At 35.5% G+C, this 23778-nt stretch overlaps 2 protein-coding genes across 6 annotated transcripts in view; both read left to right on the forward strand.

The window, feature by feature from the left end:
- LOC138699645 (protein takeout-like) overlaps positions 1 to 8994 on the forward strand; it is a 59501-nt gene extending 50507 nt beyond the window's left edge. For all 4 annotated transcript variants that reach the window (XM_069825682.1, XM_069825683.1, XM_069825681.1 and 1 more), the window contains exons 5-7: positions 1313 to 1446; positions 3517 to 3666; positions 8758 to 8994. In XM_069825682.1, coding sequence (XP_069681783.1) covers positions 1313 to 1446; positions 3517 to 3666; positions 8758 to 8921 — 448 coding nt within the window. In that variant the 3' untranslated portion in view covers positions 8922 to 8994. The remainder of the gene's footprint in view (positions 1 to 1312; positions 1447 to 3516; positions 3667 to 8757) is intronic.
- A 136-nt stretch (positions 8995 to 9130) lies between these two features.
- LOC138699646 (protein takeout-like) overlaps positions 9131 to 23778 on the forward strand; it is a 42923-nt gene continuing 28275 nt past the window's right edge. Inside the window, exon 1 of one of the 2 annotated variants that reach the window (XM_069825685.1) lies at positions 9131 to 12866. In XM_069825685.1, coding sequence (XP_069681786.1) covers positions 12800 to 12866 — 67 coding nt within the window. In that variant the 5' untranslated portion in view covers positions 9131 to 12799. Of the gene's footprint in view, positions 12867 to 16635; positions 16777 to 23778 lie in introns of those variants that run through there. The other variant, XM_069825686.1, reaches the window with a different exon arrangement.

Below are 23778 nucleotides of genomic sequence, written 5' to 3' on the forward strand. Positions count from 1 at the left end.
GGCTACGGATTTAATTTTTCAAGCTAGCTATTGCTATTTTATTGATATTAATAAAACTTTTTATTGTTATTAGTATTATCGTAGATAATTAAATTTTAGTCTAAATTATTTACTTTCTTCGTTTTCAGCATCAATAAAACTTGCTTCATTGGCTTATATTGGTGGATTCATAGTGAAACGTGTTGTGAAGGAAGTAGTTTGTGAATCTTGTCCTGATCTGTTGCAACACACTACATTCAGTTCTGCTCTGCTGGACATAATTTTCAAGCAAGATGATTTTGACACATTATATCATCCGTCTGAGTTGTTGGTATAGTGAGTAATATTATTGAGCAGTTTGTTTGCGAAGCCGTAAAATTTGTAAACAGTAAAGTGTGTGAAACATTAATACAGACAATACTTCCTGTTATAAAGGATTCAGTTGTACTAAAATCCCACCAATCTAACGATTCAATTCATATTGAAAATTTGAGACACATTATCTTGAAAACTGCAATTTCAATATTCCTGGAGAATGTTGGTATTGAAAGAACGGAACGTTTTGAGAGGGTGAAATACCTTAATTCAAAACCAATAAGCAGGAAAATCTTGCTTATCTTCTGGCAGATTTGTGTTCCCGCGGCAACAGTGTATCACTCTGTCAGCGCCTCCGTGGAGAAGGTGAGTACTAACAGCAGTTCGCATGTTTCCTTCAATTGGGAGGGCGGAGTATATAGCAGCCGGCGATGATCACAGTAATGTGATAAAGCGTAAATAATTACTTTGTGATTCAAGACGGCGCCATGTTCCGTCAGATCCCGGCCACTTAGTCACTCGTAATGAGTGCACCTCTGTATTTGTGGTTGGACATTGTGTCTACTGTCACACATACACGGTACACGAGGGTAGGTCAACAAAGGGGAACACAGTAGGTAGAACTTAAACTGAGAGGGATTCCTTAGTGGATAAAGCGCCAGCACCTAAAGCTGGAAACCCGAGTTCGAGACCAGGTGCCGAAGAGAATTTTTCACCGCGTTACCGATTCACTGACCGCACTTCACACTCGGCGGGAGCTGGAATAGGAACGTCCATCTTCAACCAATGCAACGAAGCTACTGAGAGCACTCGGGAAGTTCCGTTAGCGCATGCGCCATGCCATGACATTACCCTATCACGTACACGCAGTCGCTTCGCGCAACATATGGTTTGCTAGCTGTGGGACGAGTGGGAAACTTACTTTATGGACGCGCCTCGTAGATATACATAATTATAACTTATTATGGTATTTTCCTTAAATTTGAAATCTTTCAATATTCTTTGCTTTTTTCTGCAGTTATGACTTCGAGAACCAACACATCCAACACCGCCTGTTTATTCCGAAAGTGGAGATCCTCGCTCAGTACGAGGCCTCGGGGCGTATCCTGCTGCTGCCCCTTTTTGGCAAGGGCGACATGAACATCACGTTGGGTAATTAATTACTTTCGCCATTTCTAAGTAATGTTTTATAATTATGTACGTATCCGGACGTGAAGATATGATGTACTTAAGAACAGGACTCTGCTGGTTGTGTCTAATTTTTTTTGTATGATATTTGAGATTAACAATTGAAGCGTTGGGCCATGCCATGTTGCAATCTGCTAATTATGTATGTATGTATGTGTATGTATTTATTCACACTGCAGTGGGTATATGCAGGAGGACCAAAAATGTTATTAATTCCGCTCATAAATTTACCATCGGACGGGCAACATAGACCGTTATTCCATCAGTATGTTTTGTACACCAGCGAAGTATACGACTGTATGTTATTGAAAGTCATATTACATGTCATAGAAGTTTGTACATTTTTAACTCCATAGAAATGCTGCTGGGGAATACAGACAATAAACAGTTTTATGCGATCAGAATATTAAGAAATATACAAAATCAATAAAAAGGTTATATTGTGAACAAAATGATTATGAAATTTATTTTTAAATGCTATATATTAATATGAATAAACACCATGTAATTTATTGAAGTTACACTCAATGCCATATTATGAATGAACGTACAATATTCATCAAATAATAACACCATTATTAGGAAATAACTGCGGTATTGAGATGTAGGGACACCATTAAATTAATGAAAGTTGTAACAATAACAAATGAATAAAGAAAATTAAATATTCCAGTTGAGAAATTGTTGGGGGTTGGAATTTGAACCTCTGTTCCGAATATTCAGTATCCATCCCAACAGATGGCTTATCTGTTAAGTATAGATTTTATTAATAATAAAGACAATAACAATCACAATTTTTAAATGCTGACTGTAAGAGAGTAATACATTTTAAATAGCTCCTTTCTGACATCAAGAGCAAGCTGTGAGCGTATCTCCTTACAAGACTTTCCACAAATCTTTTCCTGAAACGAAATACTTGATAAAAATCTAAGATAAACTATAGTGGCAAAGCACAACATAGACCAACCAACACTAGGTAAAGTGTAAACTAGAATACAAATACAAAATACTGTAAAAATAACGGACAGGAACTAACATTACTTGGGGAATCTTATCCACTAACTTGCGACTTCTTTGTTGTATACTCGAGACCAATATCTCTCAGCGATTTTCGAGACACATATTTCCACTTATTAATATTAACTTGTCTGGATACTTTTTTTTAGGTTTATTTAGCCAGTCAATATCTACCGTAGAAATTGTCACTGTCTTGCAGTCGTCCATTTTACGTAGTTAATAGATCAGTCGAAACCTGACACACAGAATTCAAGTGCCCAGTATTCGTACAGAGAAACCCCCGTGCAATAACTCCCGTTACGATGTAAACAACTGGATACGCTAGAAGTGACTAGTGACATATTATGAAAATCTATATTCGTTACTGCAAGTACGTTAATAGAAAACCACAATTCCAAGTCACACAGAGTTTGGGTGCACTCAATGTGGGTCTCTGGCGTCTCGTCAGCCCACAAGGGAAAAAATTGAGACGGTGTCGGGTGGAGTTCCTAGGTAGCTCATTCGGTAGAGCGCTGGTGTTTTCAACCAGAGGCCCCAAATCGATACCCGCCCCGGGAACAATTCGATTTTGAAAAATTGTAACATTGACCGTTATTCGACCCAACGCTTCAATTGTACATAATGTGCTATGTTGGATAAAAATATTGCAGTCTTTGAAACTGCTAAATCCTAACGTGTAGTTCACATAAGCCACGGGAAATTCCACGTCACATGACGACAATCTAACCTTTGCTTGTACAATTCTGAAGCTGTTGTGAAGGATAACTTTTGACGTTGGGCATGGGCAGTGTTGAATTCTTTGACTTGGAAATATTGTAGCCGGGCAATCGTTTTGTCTAGCATAGTACTCCGATAAAATCACCGTTACGATCATAATCATAGTTGTGAAGAAAAAAAAATCCCAAAGACAGCAAAATTATCCGTCTAGTCATGAAGGTATCACTAGTGACTAGACAATCACGAGAGTAAGACCTCCCTGTTAATACGTCAATGCTTAACACACCCACAATGTTTCAGATAACGCCCATATCACATACGACGAGGATTACACGCTAGACGTCATCGACGGACGCAGGCACATAAGGCCCAAGAACCCCCAGGCGGTAGCTGTGCCGTCCAGGGTGTATTTTCAAATGGATAATCTCTTCAACGGGGATAAATTCCTAAGTAAGTTTCAGTGTAAAAAATGCTTTGCTGTGTAATTCTGTCTCAGCGATATTGTCGGTGATGCTACATCAGGCCTGGGCGTTAATAACTTAATCATTGCAGACTAGCCCTTAACTGCCCACTCTACCTTCCCCGGCAGAGAAAGTTACGAGTACACAGGTAGGTAAGCATTGCTGAGTGACGGATTGTAAAAGGCAGGTATCTTAACATTCAGCTCTCGCTGGTTGCCTAAAATCCATCACTGATGCACAGTGCTCACTGTGTGTTTGTAAAGCGGGGTAAGCGAAAAGGAAGCATTTGATTTTCTTTCTAAATTAGTGATTTATTAAAAGAGTACATTATCATGGCACATCCTAAAAGAAGACAATCTAAATCTAGGAGAAATAAAAGAAGAACTCACTGCTAACCAAATTATACGTAAAATGTCTGATTACATTCATGGAAAATCTTGGGGGAAATCTTTTTTTGCCACGGCTATAGGAAGTAATCAAAATGGATTAAGTTTAGTTTTAAAGACACGGAAAAAATAATCTACTTAAAAAGAGTAATGACAAAGTTTTCCAAAAAAAAATATATTCTTTTAAATCGATATGAAGTTTATCAAACTTTTTTTCTTCCTCATAAAATAGAAAATCTATTTAGCTAAACAAACCCCAGGATTTAGTGGAGCAGATATAGCAAACATCGTCATGCATAACTGGAATATTTAGTTCAGATTTTAACCTTCGTTCAATTTCAAATGCTTCTGAGTTCTGGTTTAATTGAAAAAGCTTTTGGAGATGCTGTTCCTAAAAGAGAAAATTATGAATATATTAGAAAAAAATCTCAAGAAGAGAGAAACTTATGAAATTATCAATCCAGAAGATGTTGGAATTGATCAATCTTCAATTATTTTAACAGCTAGGAGTGGAAGGGCTGCTTTAGCTTATCGTTAGTTTTCACATTCTTTAATTATAGAGTATGGATTACTGCTTCTTTCTCTTCCTCTTCAGAAATGAAAGCAATGGAAGCTAATGCTTCTCCACGAAATCCTTTCGTTCTAATTCTAAAAAGGTCCTCATTGGTTTTTATTTTAGAAGTAGTATATCGCTGAAAACTCATTCTAGCATCCTCTGATTTCTCATATTGAGATAAAAGATAAAAATAGGAAAATAAGACATGGACGGGAGTATCTCCTTTGCTTTTCTCTTCCCCTTTATGCCCAGGGCCGTGCTACATCATAACAAAATATCGGTGCCATGTATAATTTAGCACGATAACTAGTATTGTTATTTTACATAATCTTGTATAAAAGTGTGGACAACTACTAACAGAAGTCTTTCGCTTCACAAAATTATAAACCCCCTGTCAATTTAACACAGCTTCAATAAAATGTTCGTTTCAATTCAAAGAAATGAAGGAGAGGTTAAGGGGTTGAGTACAGCTTACAGTAGTAAAATTTTGGAAATGTTCAACATTTTTTTCCTCCATTTTGTACCGTGTACAGTAATGTAAGTTAGTAGTATAAAATACTGTCCTTCTGCTACATGAAAAAAAATATTTTTACGATTAAAAACAAATTATTTATACTTTTTTCAAAATTCAAAATGGTGGCAGTTCACTGTGCAGTGATGAAGCGTTTCCCTCATAACTCAAAAACTATCCAACATTTTGCGATTAAATTTTTTATGTGTATTTATCCATGTCATATATACAATATGATGCAAAATCACTTCTGTACCTTTAATAGATTGTCTGATAAAAAATAAATTCGTTTTAAAAATGATCAAATATCGGTACGGTATTTTCTTCTAACACAAAATAAACAAATATTATTTATTAGGAATGTATTGTAAACATGAGTTTCAGCAATAAAATCAAAGAGAGAGAACATGAAAAAGTTAAAAAGTTTATGAGTTATGAGGGAAACGCACAGTGAACTGCTACCATTTTAAATTTAGGAAAAAAAAAATATATATGTTTTTTTAAATCGTAAAGATATTTTTTTCTATTCTAGCAGAAGGAAAGTGTTTTACATATACCAATTTTCATTATTGTACAAGATACAATTAATGCAGGAAAAAATGTTGGATATTTCCAAAAATTTTACTGCTGTAAGCTGTACCTAACCCCTTAAGGTTTTCTCTTTGTAGGACTAGTAATATTTTTTTTTATTTTCGGTCAGAAATACTGCAGTAATTCGAAGTCTGGTGTATTGAAAATTATTATTAATAGAGGGCAGATTCATAAGCACTAAAAAACGACAAAATATGCATGTACGTAAGCACTTAAAAACCAGGATGTATGTACTAAAAGTAGTAAAATATGCACTGTTGAAATAAAAAGAAACTTATTTTATTTTAAGCAAATTACTATTATTGACATTTTGGAGCAACAATAGGTAGCGAAATCCGGTTACACAAACCAGCTATAACGGCTGGGGGCCTCATCGTGCTAACCACACTATACCTCCATTATGGTTGGATGATCGTCCACCTCTGCTTCGGCATGTGGCCGTGAGGCCATCAGCCGGCTGGTCGGTCTTGGCTGTTTTTTCTGTTATACAGAAGAATACTAAGATACCATCAGTTGCTAAAGTTGCGTGTCCTTCAACCCCTGCTTGAGCAGTACACTTGTCACATTTTTCGTTCGGCATCGTTGATAAAACTAATTAAAAATTGATAATTTTCTTGTCGATAAGCTGTTCTAAAAATACATTCATTTTTATGCACTACCGAATTTTCTCTGATTTGTCACCACAATACAAGAAATAACAGATACCGATCGCCCTGAGACAGAGCGTAACAGAAGTGTAAAACGCAGTCTTTCCAGAAACCTCGTACACGTCTCACGGTACGACTTTGGTGCTGGGTGACATCAATGAACGTTAGAATTAAATAAAGAACAGCGTACTGTTGTCGGCGAATCATTGCGGCAATCAACAAAGCATTCCATAGTTGCACTGCTGATTGTGCGAATATATACTTAATAAACAGACGTTATGATAGATGAAAGTTGAGATTAAAAGAACAGATAATCAAAACAAGAAGCGAGCCACAGGCGTAGTTCTGTCGGCTAAGGCGCTTGCCTACCGATCCGGAGTTCGGGCGCGGGTTCGATTCCCGCTTGGGCTGATTACCTGGTTGGGTTTTTTCCGAGGTTTTCCCCAACCATAAGGCAAATGTCAGGAAATCTGTGGCGACTCCTCGGTCTCATCTCGCCAAATATCATCTCACTATCACCAATCTCATCGACGCTAAATAACCTCGTAGTTGATACAGCGTCGTTAAATAACCAAGTAAAAAAAAAAACAAGAAGCAGCCTTATCGTGTACTTCGCACGTGCATAAGATTTTGATAGTTGTCACGAGAACGCTTCAATTTGGCAGGCGCGGAAATTGCAGAAGTGTTGATAGACTTCTTTGCGCTCGCTAAACTCGAATTTTCCCGCCTGCCAACAATAATATAGGCCCGATAACACGATTTTCTGTCTTCGACTTGCCGATATGGCAGAATATTTGAAGGGTTTCTTGAAAAAAAAAAAACAGTCCAGAAACATAAATTTTCAGGAGAAACAAAAAACTATCAACCAAGTTAATGATCACTTAAGTTATACATAACTAGTACTTCCAGGTAAACTTAGCTGTCAAAAGCAGACTAATACGAATTTAAGGTTACTTAATATTCCAAACTTGGGACACATATTTACAGAGCAACAGAAAGTTGTATTTGTAGTTATATTATGATATTTAGTGTAGTTTCCAAGTGAGTAAAAAAATTGAATTTATTCAAGTATACAAAACAGGCATATGCAACGAACCTATATAAATTATCTAGAAAATCCTTTAAAATATTGAAAGCAGAAATTTGAACTCGCCAAAGACAAGAAATAATGATCATGGAACCATGGGACCCTAGTGAGCATGTAAAATTGATTTCTATACATAAAACTTTAATTTTGAAAATTAACTCTTGTTTAGTTTATACAGGGTGTTAAAAAAGTACCCAATATATTAGGAGGTGCTAGTATGCATCAAAACAAGAAAATAATGTCTAGTAAACATGGGTCCTACAACACATTCTTTCTGAGATCTGAACACTTGATCATAGGAGTGCTCAATGTGACGTCCACTCATTGTAATGCATTCCTCTGCCCTTCGCCGTAAGGAATCACTCACGCTTTGAAATTTGTTTTAATACGTTAATAAGAAAGTCCTGATAACGATCCCCAGTTAATTTCTGTGGTAGCACGTATTGCCCTATTAATCTATCACAAAGAACGCCTGCCCATAAGTTGATTGAGAATCGGTGCTGATGCCTTTTTCTTCAACTGCATGGGGATTTTCATCAGCCTACACATGCTGATTACGAAAATTCACAACACCATCTCAGCTGAACTCCGCTCATATCCGCGACCAGGCTTTTGTTTTCAGTATTCCTTGCAACGTATCATTGTTCCAAGCCAGGGGTGTCAACTACGGTATGATTATCTGATAGTCTGCTGTACTGTCTGGCAGAGAAACGCATTGCCATGAATGGACGGCACATTGAGCACCTCCTATGAACAAGTGTTCAGATCTCAGAAAGTATGTGTTGTAGGACCCATGTTTATTAGACATTATTTTCTTGTTTTGATGCATACTATCACCACCTAAAATATTGGATACTTTTTCCTTAACACTCTGTATAACTGTTGACACTGGTTATAAATTGTTAGTTTCATCATCTACCATTTTGTCCCTAATGAACCGATATCATTGTAAGAATTAAAACTTGAGAAAACATGAAGCGAAATTAGACACTCCTAAAATAGAAATATGTGGTTGGCTTGATGCAAGACACAAGAGAAAGAAAACACTTTCTGTGAGACAGAAATTTTCTCTTCCCTATCGAGAATCAAATCCGGAACTACCGACATTAGCAATGGAGGAAGAGGCAACATAAATGAAGCAAAGAAAAGGATACACTTTTATACGTAATTCGTTAATTACATAGTTGAAAAGTTTTCACTTCGCAATATGGTCAAGGACAAATCGTTTCTAATACCTATAGACTAACTATATTTTAATTGTAGGTTTATATGTTGGATTATGAAATTAATTTTTGTTTCCAGGCAACCAAATGAACGAGTTTCTGAACGAGAACTGGAAGGACATCTACAAAGAGTTGAGTCCAACCGTCTTCCAAGTGTTTACAAAAATCGTGGTTGCAATGATCAGTCGATTCGACGAGATAGTGTCTTTCGACGATATGTTCCCGGAGAAGTTGCCACAATGAAAGAATACCAAACTTCAGGAATTTGTAGATTATTTCCAAATAAAGGAGAGCTTTTCACTCTTGAGTTTTTGAACGGAGTCGTTTGAAGATTAATGAAGAATACAACAAAACTGCATAATAACCATCTGATAAAACAAAAATAACGTAATATTACATTTCCGCCTACAAAACACACTACGAGACAAGTGTGGTAAATAGGAATATTTCAAAGACAAAAATTTAATTCAATATCGTAAAATATAGCAGAACACTACCGCTTAATTACAGAATAAGATACGAAAAAAATACTCATTTTGAAGCATAGTATCATTAAATACAGTAGTGCTCTACCGCTCAACTGCAGAATCAAAAATATATATATATATATATATATATATATATATATATATATATAAATTTTCAAAACTTAGCATTATAAAACAGTAGACCCATACCGTTAAACTCAAGATACAATGCAAAAAAATATAAATTTTAAAGCTATAGTATCGTAAAATACAGTAGAATGCTTCTGCTAAAGTGTAGAATACGATAGAAAAAAATATATAAATAAAAAAAAACCTGTTAGCGTTAATTCTGCCGTTCAACTGTAAAATACGATATGGAAAAAATTTAATTGCATAATGAAAAATAAAGCAGAACTCTTTCACTGAACTGTAGAATGCCATAAGACAAAATATATGGATTTTAAACTCATAGTATCGTAAAATATAGCAGAGCCCTATCATTAAACTGCAGATTACTGTGATTCCTTGTTAACAAACTTAAGTTCTAACTTAAATGAGAGATTACAACGTGTTCATAATGTATGTATAAGATTCGTCTGTAATATTCGGAAATTTGACCATGTAACACCGTCTCTTGAGCTGCTCTCGTGGGCTCGTCTAAAGAAACGAAGAATCATACACGCTCTTTCACTTCTGTACAAAATTTCACATAACTCTTCTCCAAATTACTTGTCTTCACGCTTTCAGTTCCTAACTATTCGCACGTTTACCTTCTTTATTTTTCTTCCAATAACCACGTTCTTCGTCTTGTTTTCATTTATCTTCATCCTATACTGCTCACAGCTGCCATTTAGTTCCAGTAGCCAGTAGCATATCCCTTAGTATCGTCTCTTCTTCTGCTAACAACGTCATATCATTAGCAAATCTTAGGGCCTATAAGCCTTTTTCTTCTTCCTCTTACTATGTCTCCTCCCATGCTCTGAAATCAGTTCTTCACTAAATTATCCAAGTAAATGTTGGACAGGGTAGAAGATAAAGGACATCCTTGTACTCCTCTCCTAATTTTACTTCCTTCTGACATTTCTTCTCCTATCCCGATTTTAAGTCGTTGTTTCGTTTCATGAACAGCTTCCTCTTCTCCCAATCCACACCAATTTTCTACAATGCATAGTAGAAATGGGGCTACAATTTCCCGCCCTAAAACCAGAATCTGCAGGTTAAAAACAAATACATTCGTTCTAGAAAACAAAACTGAAATACAAGCTTACACGTGTTTGTTAATAAAATTATTAAATACTAACAAAAATATAACAAATGTCGCACTATAAAGATGTTTTATCTTAATTTTGTTAATTCTTATAAAATTTAATACTCTAGTCCTGATTACAGCAAATCTGCAATTTCAGTAATATTTACATTGCAAGAGTCTGAAAATATGTGTATTATTAACACTTTGTTGTTGCACCCACTTCAATAATGTCTACTACTACTACTACTACTACTACTACTACTACTACTACTACTACTACTACTACTACTACTACTACTACTAATACTACTACTACTAATACTACTACTATTACTACTACTACTAGTAATAATAATAATAATAATACATAATAGAAAAATAAAGGCAATGGATTGCATTGGTTCCGCGGTTACAATTTCAGTAGTTAACCACAGTCTAGTACAGAGGTCTCCAAAAAGCGTATCGTCATTCGTGCTCTCGATGCTGCCCGCCGAACACAGTGTGCTGTAAGACTAGAGAAGGGGAAGAGACTCATACCTCAACAGATGGGAGCGGTCAGTGGGGGGGCGGAAACGGTATGCGTATGTTTACAAATAATAACATCAAAAGAATAAGAAATATCATACGTTTATGTATTATTTTGACATACTATGAAGCTGGAGCCACGTCTGTTGCTATTGACACAAGCCATTGAAAATTCAATCTCTTCTGTTCTATGGTGACTTTCAGTGCCTGGAAAATATCTTCTCCAGTTATATTGTGTAATTACATCTATAAGACATTCAGTCACAGTGAAATGTTCATTAACTCCTCGGATGAAAATGGTTAGGTGAGCTTTGTCATTTTTATCTGTGCTTTCGTCCAATGCAAGTGAGTAAGCTACAAACTGGCTAATTGTGGTTTCGACTTCAGATTCAATTACATTTACAATCTTGAAATTCCTTCCTTGAACTGTAATTGGAAACAATTTAATTTTCTTAAACTTTGATTTTGTTCTGGATACAGTATTTTAGTAGCGTTCTGTATGCACGATTTTACAAATGATGCTTCTGTAAAGGGCTTCATTGATTTTCCAATATTCCAAGCTAGAACATAGCTAGCAAGAAACGTTTTTTGTTTAAGATTGAGAACACGTGTATGATTTGTGTTTGTATTTTCTTGTTTTATATTTATCAAAATATTTGTGGGCCTAAGCATTTCACCTAAAATTAAACAAAAAAATTTGTCTGTCATGCGGAACTGAGTGTAAACGTATTGTAATATACTGATTATTATGTACAACCAATAGTTATACAGATAGCCTCAAAATAAATTATTTTCACATGTCCAGCATACCTGTACTTGTATGATATTCTTTGTGAAGAGTCGAGTATTGTCGTTGTATGTTGAATTTTAACACACGCTTAAGAATTTTCGAACAAATTAAGCATTTCACATTCTCCCAACTAACACGAAAAATTTATTATTCATCCTTGAATGTATAACGTCCATGATTAGAAGATATTGTGAAACGGTCGAACACTCCGACCAACACAATGATAATGGCAGTCCGCCACTGCTCTTCGTTTGCGCATAGACATTGAGTACAGTACAGGTGGGGATGGGTGAGGCGGAACGCGCTCATTACGTACTGGCTTCGGTTCCGTTCAGGGGCTTACTCGCGAGTACGGTTTTGGAGACGTCTGGTCTAGTATATGCAGTCACGAAGCTTGAGTTGTGAGGATACTAGGAACAATAGACTGTGCCGGTAATATTTCGCATTGTCTGTAATAAGGCGATATTAGCGATCCTAGTGGTTAGCAACTATCTATGGATGCATATTTACTACGTATTGAGCTTTGTGACTGTATATACTAGACTGTGATTTAACCGTGTGCAGACTTTCAGAGGAGTTGTAGATAGTTTCTTTGTCAATACTTTTTGCGTCTAATGTTTGATTCCTCCGTCCATTTTTAATATGTTGTTGCGGATAATCGTGCCTGGATGGTTTACGATCTAATAGTTGGCTTTTTCCCCTGCAATATTGACTAAAATCCTTTCAGAGGGATAGTGTGAAGGAAGTGAGACAAATGACATTTGAGCTAAGAGTTCACATAAAGGCTAATAAGATGAGTCCCAAAAGCTCTTACAAGGATGCAATTTTTATTGTGTACCTTTTAATTGATATTATTCCTTATTTCTGCCTCTTTCATTGATTGACTGATTGATTGATTGATTCACTCACTCACCCACTCACTAATTTACTCACACACTCACTCATTAATTTTAAACTTGAGTCTCAATAACGTCTCCTTCAATCTGTTTCTACCTAAAAAGCAAAAGAACAAGAAAGAGGAGGTAATCTGAATTGAGTAAAAGCAGCACGGCCCTGAATTCGACAGTCAGTCGTGTTGGACTACTACACCATGCGGCACTCGTCTGTCCTGCTGCTGTTGACCTGCACCAGCATCTCGCAAGCGGCTCTGCCTCTTCGTAAGTACGCTCTACAATGTTCGCAGGTCTCTCCAGTCGACGGCCGCGATATCAACTATACACGCCGCGCCGTAGTATTATATGTATTGTCAAATATGTAGAAACACATTACCGAAAAACACATGTAATAATTTAAATCCAATTTTAATCCACTTTATTTATTACAGAAGAAAATAATTAAAATATGTCTTCATAAACCTATTGATTTTCCACCTCAAAATTGTTTTTAGACTTCAATGTTCTTAACATAAGATAAATTTGTATTAATAAAATTCATATATAAAAATCGAAATAAATTTGAATTTTATTCTCACAGTTGTAAAACAAAGGTATGGATTCTTTAAGACTGTTTGAACCAAAATGTAACACTGCTACAGTATTTAATCACAGTAGTCGGCTAATTTAGGCCCTAGAATATATAACAAATTTATATTTAAATATCCTAATCTTGTCAATTCTAATAGTTCTAGTATTAAATTTAAAAAGTTATGTATGGATTTTATAAAAATTGAAAAATTGTAAATTTAAATTACATATTCTTATTGCGTAGTAGACATAAGACAAATTCTATTATATACTTCTCAATTTCAATTCAGGAATCCGCCCCTGAGCACGAGTTCTACTCTTTCAGGGGCGACCTAAAGTTTTTCTGGATATATTATATTTTATGTTACAATTATTAGCAAATAAATAAATAAGTAAATAAATAAATAAATAAATAAATAATTATATTTCCGAATATAATGTATGGTTCATGCGAATGTATGGCTCATCCCAAAATTAAAAAATAAACAAATAAATAAATAAATAAAATAAATAAATACCTTATATTTCCGAATATAAGATTCATGCGATTGTAAGGCTCACCCCAAAAGTGAAGATGTACGGTAGTAATAAAACTGTGACCAAAATTTTTTTAGTAATTTTCGCTTTTGCAAAAAAAAACGGTGTTAACATATATAATGAACTATTCTGAGATCGAAAATCACACTCTTGAACTAATACTAATTCCACAATTTGGGACATCTGGCCGACATCTACCACTGGACTGACCACTAGGATCCAGGATACAAACCAGTTTAAACTAACTTAAAAATAAAATACAATATGATTTGCGGAGAGAATACAAAACAATGATAAATTTAAATTTGTTTGTATGTATCTATATATATATATCTGTCTACCTGCCTACCTACCTGCCTGCTTGCCTGCCTGTCCGTAGCCTATAGTTGTTACCTCTTCACTTGATAATGGCTGAACAGATTTCCCTGAAAATTGATATGTAAAATAAGTTGGATTTTAGGCTATATGACATTAAAAATACTTTCTTTAAGGGGTTAGGTATAGCTTACAGTAGTAACATTTTTGGAAGTATTCAACATTTTTTTTCCTCCATTACTGTACCTTGTACAAAAAATGAAAATTAGTACGTGTAGAAGACTATCCTTCTGTTGCATAAAAAATATTTTTACGATTTAAAAAAAAATATTTATATTCTTTTTTTCATAATTCAAAATATTGGCAGTTTACTGTACAGTGATGAAGCGTTTCCCTCATCACTCATAAATTTCTTAACATTTTCATATTCTTTCCCTTTTATTTTATTGCTGAAACTCATGTTTACAATATCATGCTCTTTCAACTACATTCCTCAATAAATAATATTTTTTTTATTTTATGTTAGAATAAAGTACTGATATTTGACCATTTTTTAAATGAATTTATTTTTTATCAGACAATCTATCAATGGTAGAGAGGTGATCTTGCATCATATTGTACAGGGACATCATTTTAGTTTTACTTCAATTTTTATTGTATCTGAGTTTTTGAATGTACTTCACTCCCACCCCTTCTACTAATGACGTTCTAACTGTCCTGCACACAGAACGAAGACCGCAGTGAGTTAGTGAGTATAGTATGTTTCAGAAATATGTTCGCGTTTTCCAGTGACGAAAGACCTTTCAATATTGAATCATATTTTCGCACAGGTACTGTCGTCCGTTTGCCTACGTCGCATCCCGATGTCCCCCACTTGCTTCTGCTCGCCCTTCTGTAAGGGCTAGTGGCTGGGCTGTCTTAGATCTTTTCTGAAAACATTAATTTATGTTAAGAATTGGACGTCTACTTAATATTATACAACTGTTTAAAATAACTTAAATAAAAGGGCCTTGTTGAGTAATTAGCTGTCATGTGATTTTCCCCCTTTCTACAATCCTGCGACATAACCACTTGGAGGACAGTAGATAGCATATCTGAGTAATTTTATCTGTGCGGGTCGGGCAGAAGTGAAGATTGAATTTACAGTACGAAAGGTACTCTTTTATAGAGTAGGTACAGAGTTATTTCAACATGAGTTACTAGTGCGGAGAACGAAACAGGTAATAATTGGAATTAGATGCAATAGTCTATAGTGCGATAATATGCACAAAAGAACTGAAGCGTGCATCGAAATGAACGACCACCATTTTCAAAAATGTGTTTACATATCCATATTATGATTATTTTTCAATTTAACTTCATTCTCAATATTGTAATGTGCTGTAGACAGTATAATATACACCGCATAATGAATACGTTCGCATGGATAACTCAGTTCGTGAGTAAAAACACTTATTGATAATACAGTACTGTATTTTGATTAAACAAAAACCTAATGAAAATTATCAAACTCAAAATTGCGATATTTCCTAGTTTACGTAAATGGATGAACTACTTTGCTTCACTCCTGTACCTAGTAAAGTGATTTGTTTGTATTTTACGCCAGTATAATCGAACTCTAGTCCTGGAAGGAGATAGCAAACGGTGTTTCTGGTTCTCGATCCGTTAATTCAAAGGTGTAGCCAGGTTAATATTAAAAATGTTAGTAAAAATAAAATGATGTCCCTGTAGATATGATATGCATAAATACACACAAAATATTTGATCACAGAATCTTGGATAGTTTTTTAGTTATGTGGGAAACGCTTCATCACTGCACAGTGAAGTGAATTTTGCAAGAAAAATGTAAATAATTTTTTAAATCGTAAAAATATTTTTTCATATAGCAGAAGAACAGTGTTCCACACATACTAATTTTCATTATTGTACAAGATAAAGTAATGGAGGAAAAAAATGTTGAATATTTCCAAAATTGTATTGCTGTAAGCTGTACCTAACCCCTTAAAGGATGAATACGAGGGAAACAGTTCGAAGAATATGGAGAGAAGAAGAATCTAACTTGGAATCTTATTTTCTTGCCTTAACTAGATTAGCAAGAAGTCAGTCTATACTGTTCAAAGCCTACGCGAGCGTCGTTAAATGGAACATAATTTAATTTTAATGAAGGAGAGTGGCCAGTTCCTTTCCCCCCTCTATTCCTCACACATCGCTGACTAGTAACATATTTCACTAATCTCTGATACATATCGTCAAGTGAGGTGTGTAAGAAGAAAATCCGCGGCTTAGATGAGATAAAATATTCCATTCAGTCTGATAGATAATGACTTGGCTGTAGTTTCTCATGCCTACACTAAAGCAACCTGACGCAATTAATAAGGAGTTGAGCTTCGTATAACAAGTTCCGAAGCACGTGATACTTAAGAAAAAAATGAGGGACAATCCTTGACTGGAATTGTTACTTTTTGTCTACAGAGAATGACGCAACACAGCTATTAGTTGAATTGTTGACAGCGCTAAGTGAAAGTGCAAGAGGTGCTAGTTCACAAAGCCTGCTATAAACGACAATAAATTAACATTTAATTTTATGACGTCATTTGCCCACATCTCGAGGATGGTGTAACAGTGTACATGCCGAAGGTTTGTGTAGGCCAACACATAGAATCAGTGAGTGCCGAGAGACAAAGCAGTGAAGAAAAATACTGAAGCCTGAGAGGGAGCAATAGTATGTTACAAAATACAACATACATACATCGTGAGTGTAGCCTCATTCTCACTGTTACTAGGTATAGTGGGTTTCACGTAAGATTATTTCCTAAAAGCTAATATGACCGTCTTTTCAATGTTGCCAACTGTTACGAGATATCACCGAAGCAGGTAAAATGATAATGGTACATACTGAAATAATAATAATAATAATAATAATAATAATAATAATAATAATAATAATAATAATAATAATAATAATAACAATAACAACAGTAATTCACATATGCTTGATTAATCTAATATTAAAATATATTTTTCCTGCAAACATATTCTTTTTTTGAGTTGATTTATTTAACGACGCTGTATAGATTACTAGGTTATTTTGTATCGATTGGATCGGTGATAATAAGATGTATTCGGCAAGATGAGGTCGAGGATTTGCCATTGATTACCTGACATCCGCCTTATGGTTGGATGAAACCTCGGAAAATACCCAACCAAATAATTAGCCCAAGGGGGAATCAAACTCGCGCCCAAGCGCAACTCCGGATCGACATGCAAGCGCCTTAGCCAACGTTGTAACTGGATACAGTCTATGTAGCCTATGTACACTTGGTGGAAATTACAATAATACAATAAATCACAGTAAAAAAAAATATTTACACAGACTACTTGCTTCATGAGTTACTATATACCCTACTACAACGAGTGACTAAACATATTAAGTGTTTTAATTAATAAATTTATCCTTCCTTCTGATAAAATACATTTTCTTTTTTCCTAATGAACTGTTCGCTACCAAATCCTTCTATTAGAGCACTGATGTTCGAGAGTTTAGCTTTGTTTTGTTTTGGCATGTTCACTGAACAGCAGATCTGAAGTGTGTACGCCGCGCTTTAAACATACCTACACTTTTGCGAATTGCTTGGAGCCACTAGGTAACCAAACGCCGTTATGATGCTGTTATTGGTTTGTATTTTATATCTGTGCATACATCATTTGGCTACTTTAAAAGTATTATTATTATTATTATTATTATTATTATTATTATTATTATTATTATTATTATTATTATTATGCTGTGTGCCACTTGATTGATTGATTGTGAGGTTAGTGAATACCCAGGATTTATTCAGGAAATCCCACATATCCCTAGAATAGCCTCCTCGCTTATCGCTAATCAGAGACGGGAGAAATATTAAACATTTAATAATGAAGTGACCTGTTATCCAGTAGCAATAGAAAGATTTTCCTAGTCACAGTAGTGGTAGTAATAGCTACAGTGTTCACCGCTGTGGGATAACGGTTAGCATGTCCGACTGTGAATCAAGTGGACCCGGGTTGAAATCCTGGCTGGGACAAGGTAGCTGATTGAGGTTTATTCCGTGGTTTTCCGTCAACCGTTAGAATCGGAAGGGCTGGACAGCTTTCGATGTTGGACCTCGGGCTCATTTCCACATCATTTATCATTCCCATACCCTAGTTAAGTTCACGATTCAGCATGCTATAGGCTTATTTGTACAAGAGCGCGACCTTTCTGCGACAAATATCATTCATACGCATTCCCCGAAAGTCGGCTAGTGACAAACGTAAGGGGCTGGCCTAAGGACGGATGAGGTTGTCTGCTCTAAACTTGGATATGCAGTGAACCTTAGTGTAAGCAGCCGGTGTGGGTTGGCAGTGCTTCCAGTTCGAGGGTTAGAGCAATAGATCCTGTAAGTCGTAGTTCCCTCTTCTAAAATTTAATTCAACAGCTTCATTGCTGGTGGTGGCAATAGTGGTAGTAATAGCTTCATTGGTGCTGGCGGTAGTAGTAGTAGTAGTAGTAGTAGTAGTAGTAGTAGTAGTAATAGTAGTAGTGACAATAATAGAGTGATAGCTATAGCAGCAGCAGCAGCAGCAGCAGTAGTAGTAGTAGTAGTAACTAGGCTTAGTACTAGTAATAATAGTAGCAGAAATCCGTGATGTTAGTAGTGATAGTAGCTATATCAATAGTAGTAGAAACTGATGTGTGGCATTGTTTGGGGGCAGAAACTTAAGACGTTACGACCAAGCGAAGAGAAGCGAATAGAAGCATTTGAAATGTGGATATGGAGAAGAATGGAACGTGTGAAGTGAACAGGCAGAATACGAAATTGAAGCTGTGCTGGAAAGAGTGAGTGAAGAAAGAATGATGCTGAAACTGATCAGGAAGAGGAAAAGGAATTGGTTGTGGCACTGGCTTAGAAGAAACTGCGTACCAAAGGATTCAATGGAAGAACTGGTGAAGGGGATGAAAGCTCGGGGCAGAAGAAGATATCAGGTGATAGACGACATTATGATATTATATGGATCACATGAGAAGAAAAAGAGGAAGGCAGAAAATAAGAGAGATTGGAGAAAGCTGGGCTTCCAGTGAAAGACCTACTCTTGGGCAGAACATTGAATGAATGAATTAATTAATTAATTAATTAATCTGGTTCAAGGCAGTCTGATGCTGATCGGCGCCGTCTGGGCTCCCAGAGTTCCTCTGCCTCACGCATGCAGTCTGCAAGGTTGCTAGACAAGGTAAAGAATGCTGCTTAACGATAGAAATAAGAATAAATAATTAACCGTTTAACTTTCTCTTTGAACAAAAAATGAAGTTTTGAGATACTCCAGAAGCATTTATTTCATTAATTATGTAATATAAATATAACAGTCAGATAATATAAAAGAAGACGATCTAGGGCAGCATTTCCCAACATTTTTGATGATGAGACCCCCCTTTTCCTCACTTTACCCCTGGCCCAAGATGTAGAGTAGAACAGTGATTCTCAACCGTGGGACCGTGGCCGAAGAGCAGTTAAGGGATGAAATAGGTGAGATTTCTATTTTCTAGATTTTTTAAACTATAAACTTAATTTTTCCTCTCGTTATTAGTAGGCCTATTAATGTCCCCAAGCTTCATTCGTATCAATTTTTTTTTTCCAGTTATTACCAGGCAGTGCATTTTCGTTCCCAAAGAATTACGAAAGTTATCGGTTAGTGTAGCCTGGAGTTTTAGGGTTCAAAGTCTGACTGTAAATGCTTACATCAGGACGTTACGAAAGGTATAACCTAGATTCGGTACATAATAATAATAATAATAATAATAATAATAATAATAATAATGGAGCATGGCAACTGTAAGTGGGATTGCTACTAAATTGAAATAGTCTGTATAGCTACTTTTTAACCACATAGGTAAACGCACTAACACTGCGAAACTAGCTCTGTACAAAATATTAGTGCTACGTATGACAAAATATAATTAGATCGATAATAATACTGAACTAGTATCTAGTATATACAATATATTTTAGAACATTATAGTAAACATGATACACATTAACTGTAAATACTATATATACTTACTGGCTTTTAAGGAACCCGGAGGTTCATTGTAACCCTCACATAAGCCCGCCATTGCTCCCTATCCTGAGCAAGATAAATCCAGTCTCTATCATCATATCCCACCTCCCTCAAATCCATTTTAATATTATCTTCCCATCTACGTCTCGGTCTCCCCAAAGGTCTTTTTCCCTCCGGTTTCCCAACTAACACTCTATATGCATTTCTGGATTCGCCCATACGTGCTACATGCCCTGCCTATCTCAAACGTCTGGATTTAATGTTCCTAATTATGTCAGGTGAGGAATACAATGCGTGCAGTTCTGTGTTGTGTAACTTTCTACATTCTCCTGTAACTTCATCCCTCTTTGCCCCAAATATTTTTCTAGGCACCTTATTCTCAAACACCCTTAACCTAAGTTCCTCTCTCAAGTCCAAGTTTCACAACCATAAAGAACAACCGGTAATATAACTGTTTTATAAATTCTAACTTTCACAATTTTTTACAGTAGACTGGATGATAAACGCTTCTCAACCGAATAATAACAGACATTTCCCATATTTATTTACTGTTTAATTTCCTCCCGAGTATTATTTATATTTGCTACTGTTGCTCCCAGGTATTTGAATTTTTCCACCTCTTCAAAGGATAAATTTCCAATTTTTATAGTTCCATTTCGTACAATATTCTGATCACGAGACATAATCATATACTTTGTCTTTTCGGGATATAATTACTTCCAACCATATCTCTTTACTTGCTTCAAGTAGAATTTCCGCGTTTTCCCTAATCGTTCGTGGATTTTCTCCTAACATATTCACGTCATCCGCATAGACAAGAAGCTGATGTAACCCGTTCAATTCCAAACCCTCTCTGTTATCCTGGAATTTCCTAATGGCATACTCTAGAGAAAAGTTAAAAAGTATAGGTGATAGTGCATCTCCTTGCTTTAGCCCACAGTGAATTGAAAACCCATCTGACAGAAACTGACCTATACGGACTCTGCTGTACGTTTCACTGAGACACATTTTAATTAATCGAACTAGTTTCTTGGGAATACCAAATTCAATAAGAATATCATATAATACTTCCCTCTTAACCGAGTCATACGCATTTTTGAAACCTATGAATAACTGATGTACTGTACCCTTATACTCCCAATATATATAATCAATTCATTTAATTAAATAAACTCCATTACGGTGAACAAAAACGAATGTTCTGACTTTCACATCTGAAATTCACATCTTTTACTATAACTGCCAGTAAAAATTTGTTTAAGCTAAAGAAAACGTAGGCCTACTTCCTGCGTCACATGACGTTACAGGGACAAAATAATAATAACAAAAATCAATATACAAATGAGCAATATTTACATTTTACACAATATATACAAATAATTAATTTATTAAAACCTATCCTGTTGCAGTGAACGAATACATATATTCTGAGGTTATGAAATGCATATCTTTTACAAACATCACATAAAATTTGTTTAAACTAGGTGAATGTTCTTTCTACGTCATATGAAGTTACAGGGGCATATTTATAATACATTACATCATTGTTATTCAATGACCCCATGCGTACCTGCTTGCAATATTACCCTGCTTATTTATCCACGTGACGTAATAGATGTACAAGAAGAAACTACTCGATCCGCTGTAACGGAAATGCGCTGCCTATATATATATATATATATATATATATATATATATATATATATATATATATATATATATATATATATATTTTCTAATTTTTAACTTTTTCAAAATATATCTACACCCATAAAATATCAGTTACAGGCCTGAAAAAAAATTGTACAGCATCTTTGACACGATTCCGCTCACCTTTGTACTTAGTGTTTATAGACTTTGTAAGAGCGTTTGATACTCTGAATCACACAGACATCTGGCAGACTCTACACCAGGCATGTCAGAAATCAGACACTGACAGTGCAGTGTATGTGCGCGGAACGCCGGTCTGTGCAGATTGCATCATTCACGTGTTGCTCTTACCAGTTCTTAGCGGGAGGGATGTACAAGAATCTATTCTGCGCTTCTAGTGTTCAATTAAATTGACATTTGGACATTATAAACATACTTAGCGGAAGGAAAAAACACAATTATTGTCAGTGTCTATATTTTACAATAATTGTAACACAAGAAACAATAGACTTACTCAGTTACAATTCACAATGCAGTCGTTTGTAAAGAATCATTTATTTACTTGATTTGTATACAGTATTTGAAGAAAATATAAATATTGCAGTAATTTCGAAACAACAAAAAACGAACACAATATTTCATTTTACGTAGTAGGTACTGATTATTTCAAAGTAATACTTTTTCATTGTTTCTCAAGCATTATTGGTCCATTGTTGCACAAATGCTTAGAAAGAAAATATTTTACTCTCAATTACATGCAATAGGACATTGTGAGGCTTTTCCACTGGAATCATTTCCTTCCTGTATATTAATATAAATTCACATTATTATTAATAAATTGGATAAATTAAGCTTGAATTTAAATTTATACAGTATATAGTTTATTTGGAAAACGTTGAGAGAAGTTTTAGAAAGTTGGGAGCGTTGCTGAATTGAGTTAAAAGAGTACTTCACAAGCTGTGAAGCGAGGACATTTTCTTTATGTCAGGTTTAAGGATTTATTAATGTAAGTATATTAAGATAATATGGTAACGTGAGATGGAAAATTCGCCATTATGTATTATTTTTCCAGAAAATATTTCCGCCTTACAAATAGCTGCTTTCTTCCTTCCCTTACAACATCAAGATCCTCACATGTATTCCTCACTATATTCCCATCACTTATCAGCTTATCAAATAAAAGTTGTAAGTCGTCTTACCATTGATGGCTGTATTAGTACAGACTCCAAAACAACATCATTGTCATGTTTGTCTTGCCGTGAGAGTACTAATTAAGAAATAAGAGCAGGCGAATATCATATTTTGAGAACTTTACTAATATGATTTAAATTCTCACTTCACTATTAGGTCCACATGATATGATGAAAGCCTTTCATTTTAAAATAATTACTGTTGGCTGAGGAAAACATCATAACAGTTATGTTATATGATTCGTGATTTCTCTTCTTCGTTATATCTGTGGACTCCTCACTTTATTTTCCATAACGCATTCACAATCACAGCTCAATGAGCACCCGTACTGATCTGTGTTACTGAAACAAAAGCTGATCTGCTACTATAGGTACTGTACAGCCCTGTCGCGCTCCCCTCCAAGCCGATTCGCTCCCTCCAGGTAGGGGAATAGGAACTGCACGTTGCACAGAGACCAGTGCACAAAGTGCGCGAATGCACAATGTGCAGGGTTTTGACATGCCTGTTCTACACTAAAGAAGAGTTCCTATCAAACTTATAAACATCATTAAAGAATTATATCGAAATGCCAGCTGCAGAGTAATTCATAAGAATAATATTGGAGAAACCATTCATGTCGGCATAGGTGTAAGGCAAGGCTGCTTGTTATCACCGCTCCTTTTTAACTTGATCTTAGATGGAACTCTAAGAAGAGTGAATGTTTCCCCTAGAGGAATTCGTTGGGGGCTCTCCGGTAGACTAGAAGATCTAGACCAGTCATGTCAATTAATGCCCATAGGAGCAAGCGCGCGCTTTAGAGCTCAGGAGAGCCTGAGCGCTTTACAGCGGAAAGGAA

This window comes from Periplaneta americana, chromosome 5 (assembly GCF_040183065.1).
Source record: "Periplaneta americana isolate PAMFEO1 chromosome 5, P.americana_PAMFEO1_priV1, whole genome shotgun sequence".
NCBI classification, from domain to species: domain Eukaryota; kingdom Metazoa; phylum Arthropoda; class Insecta; order Blattodea; family Blattidae; genus Periplaneta; species Periplaneta americana.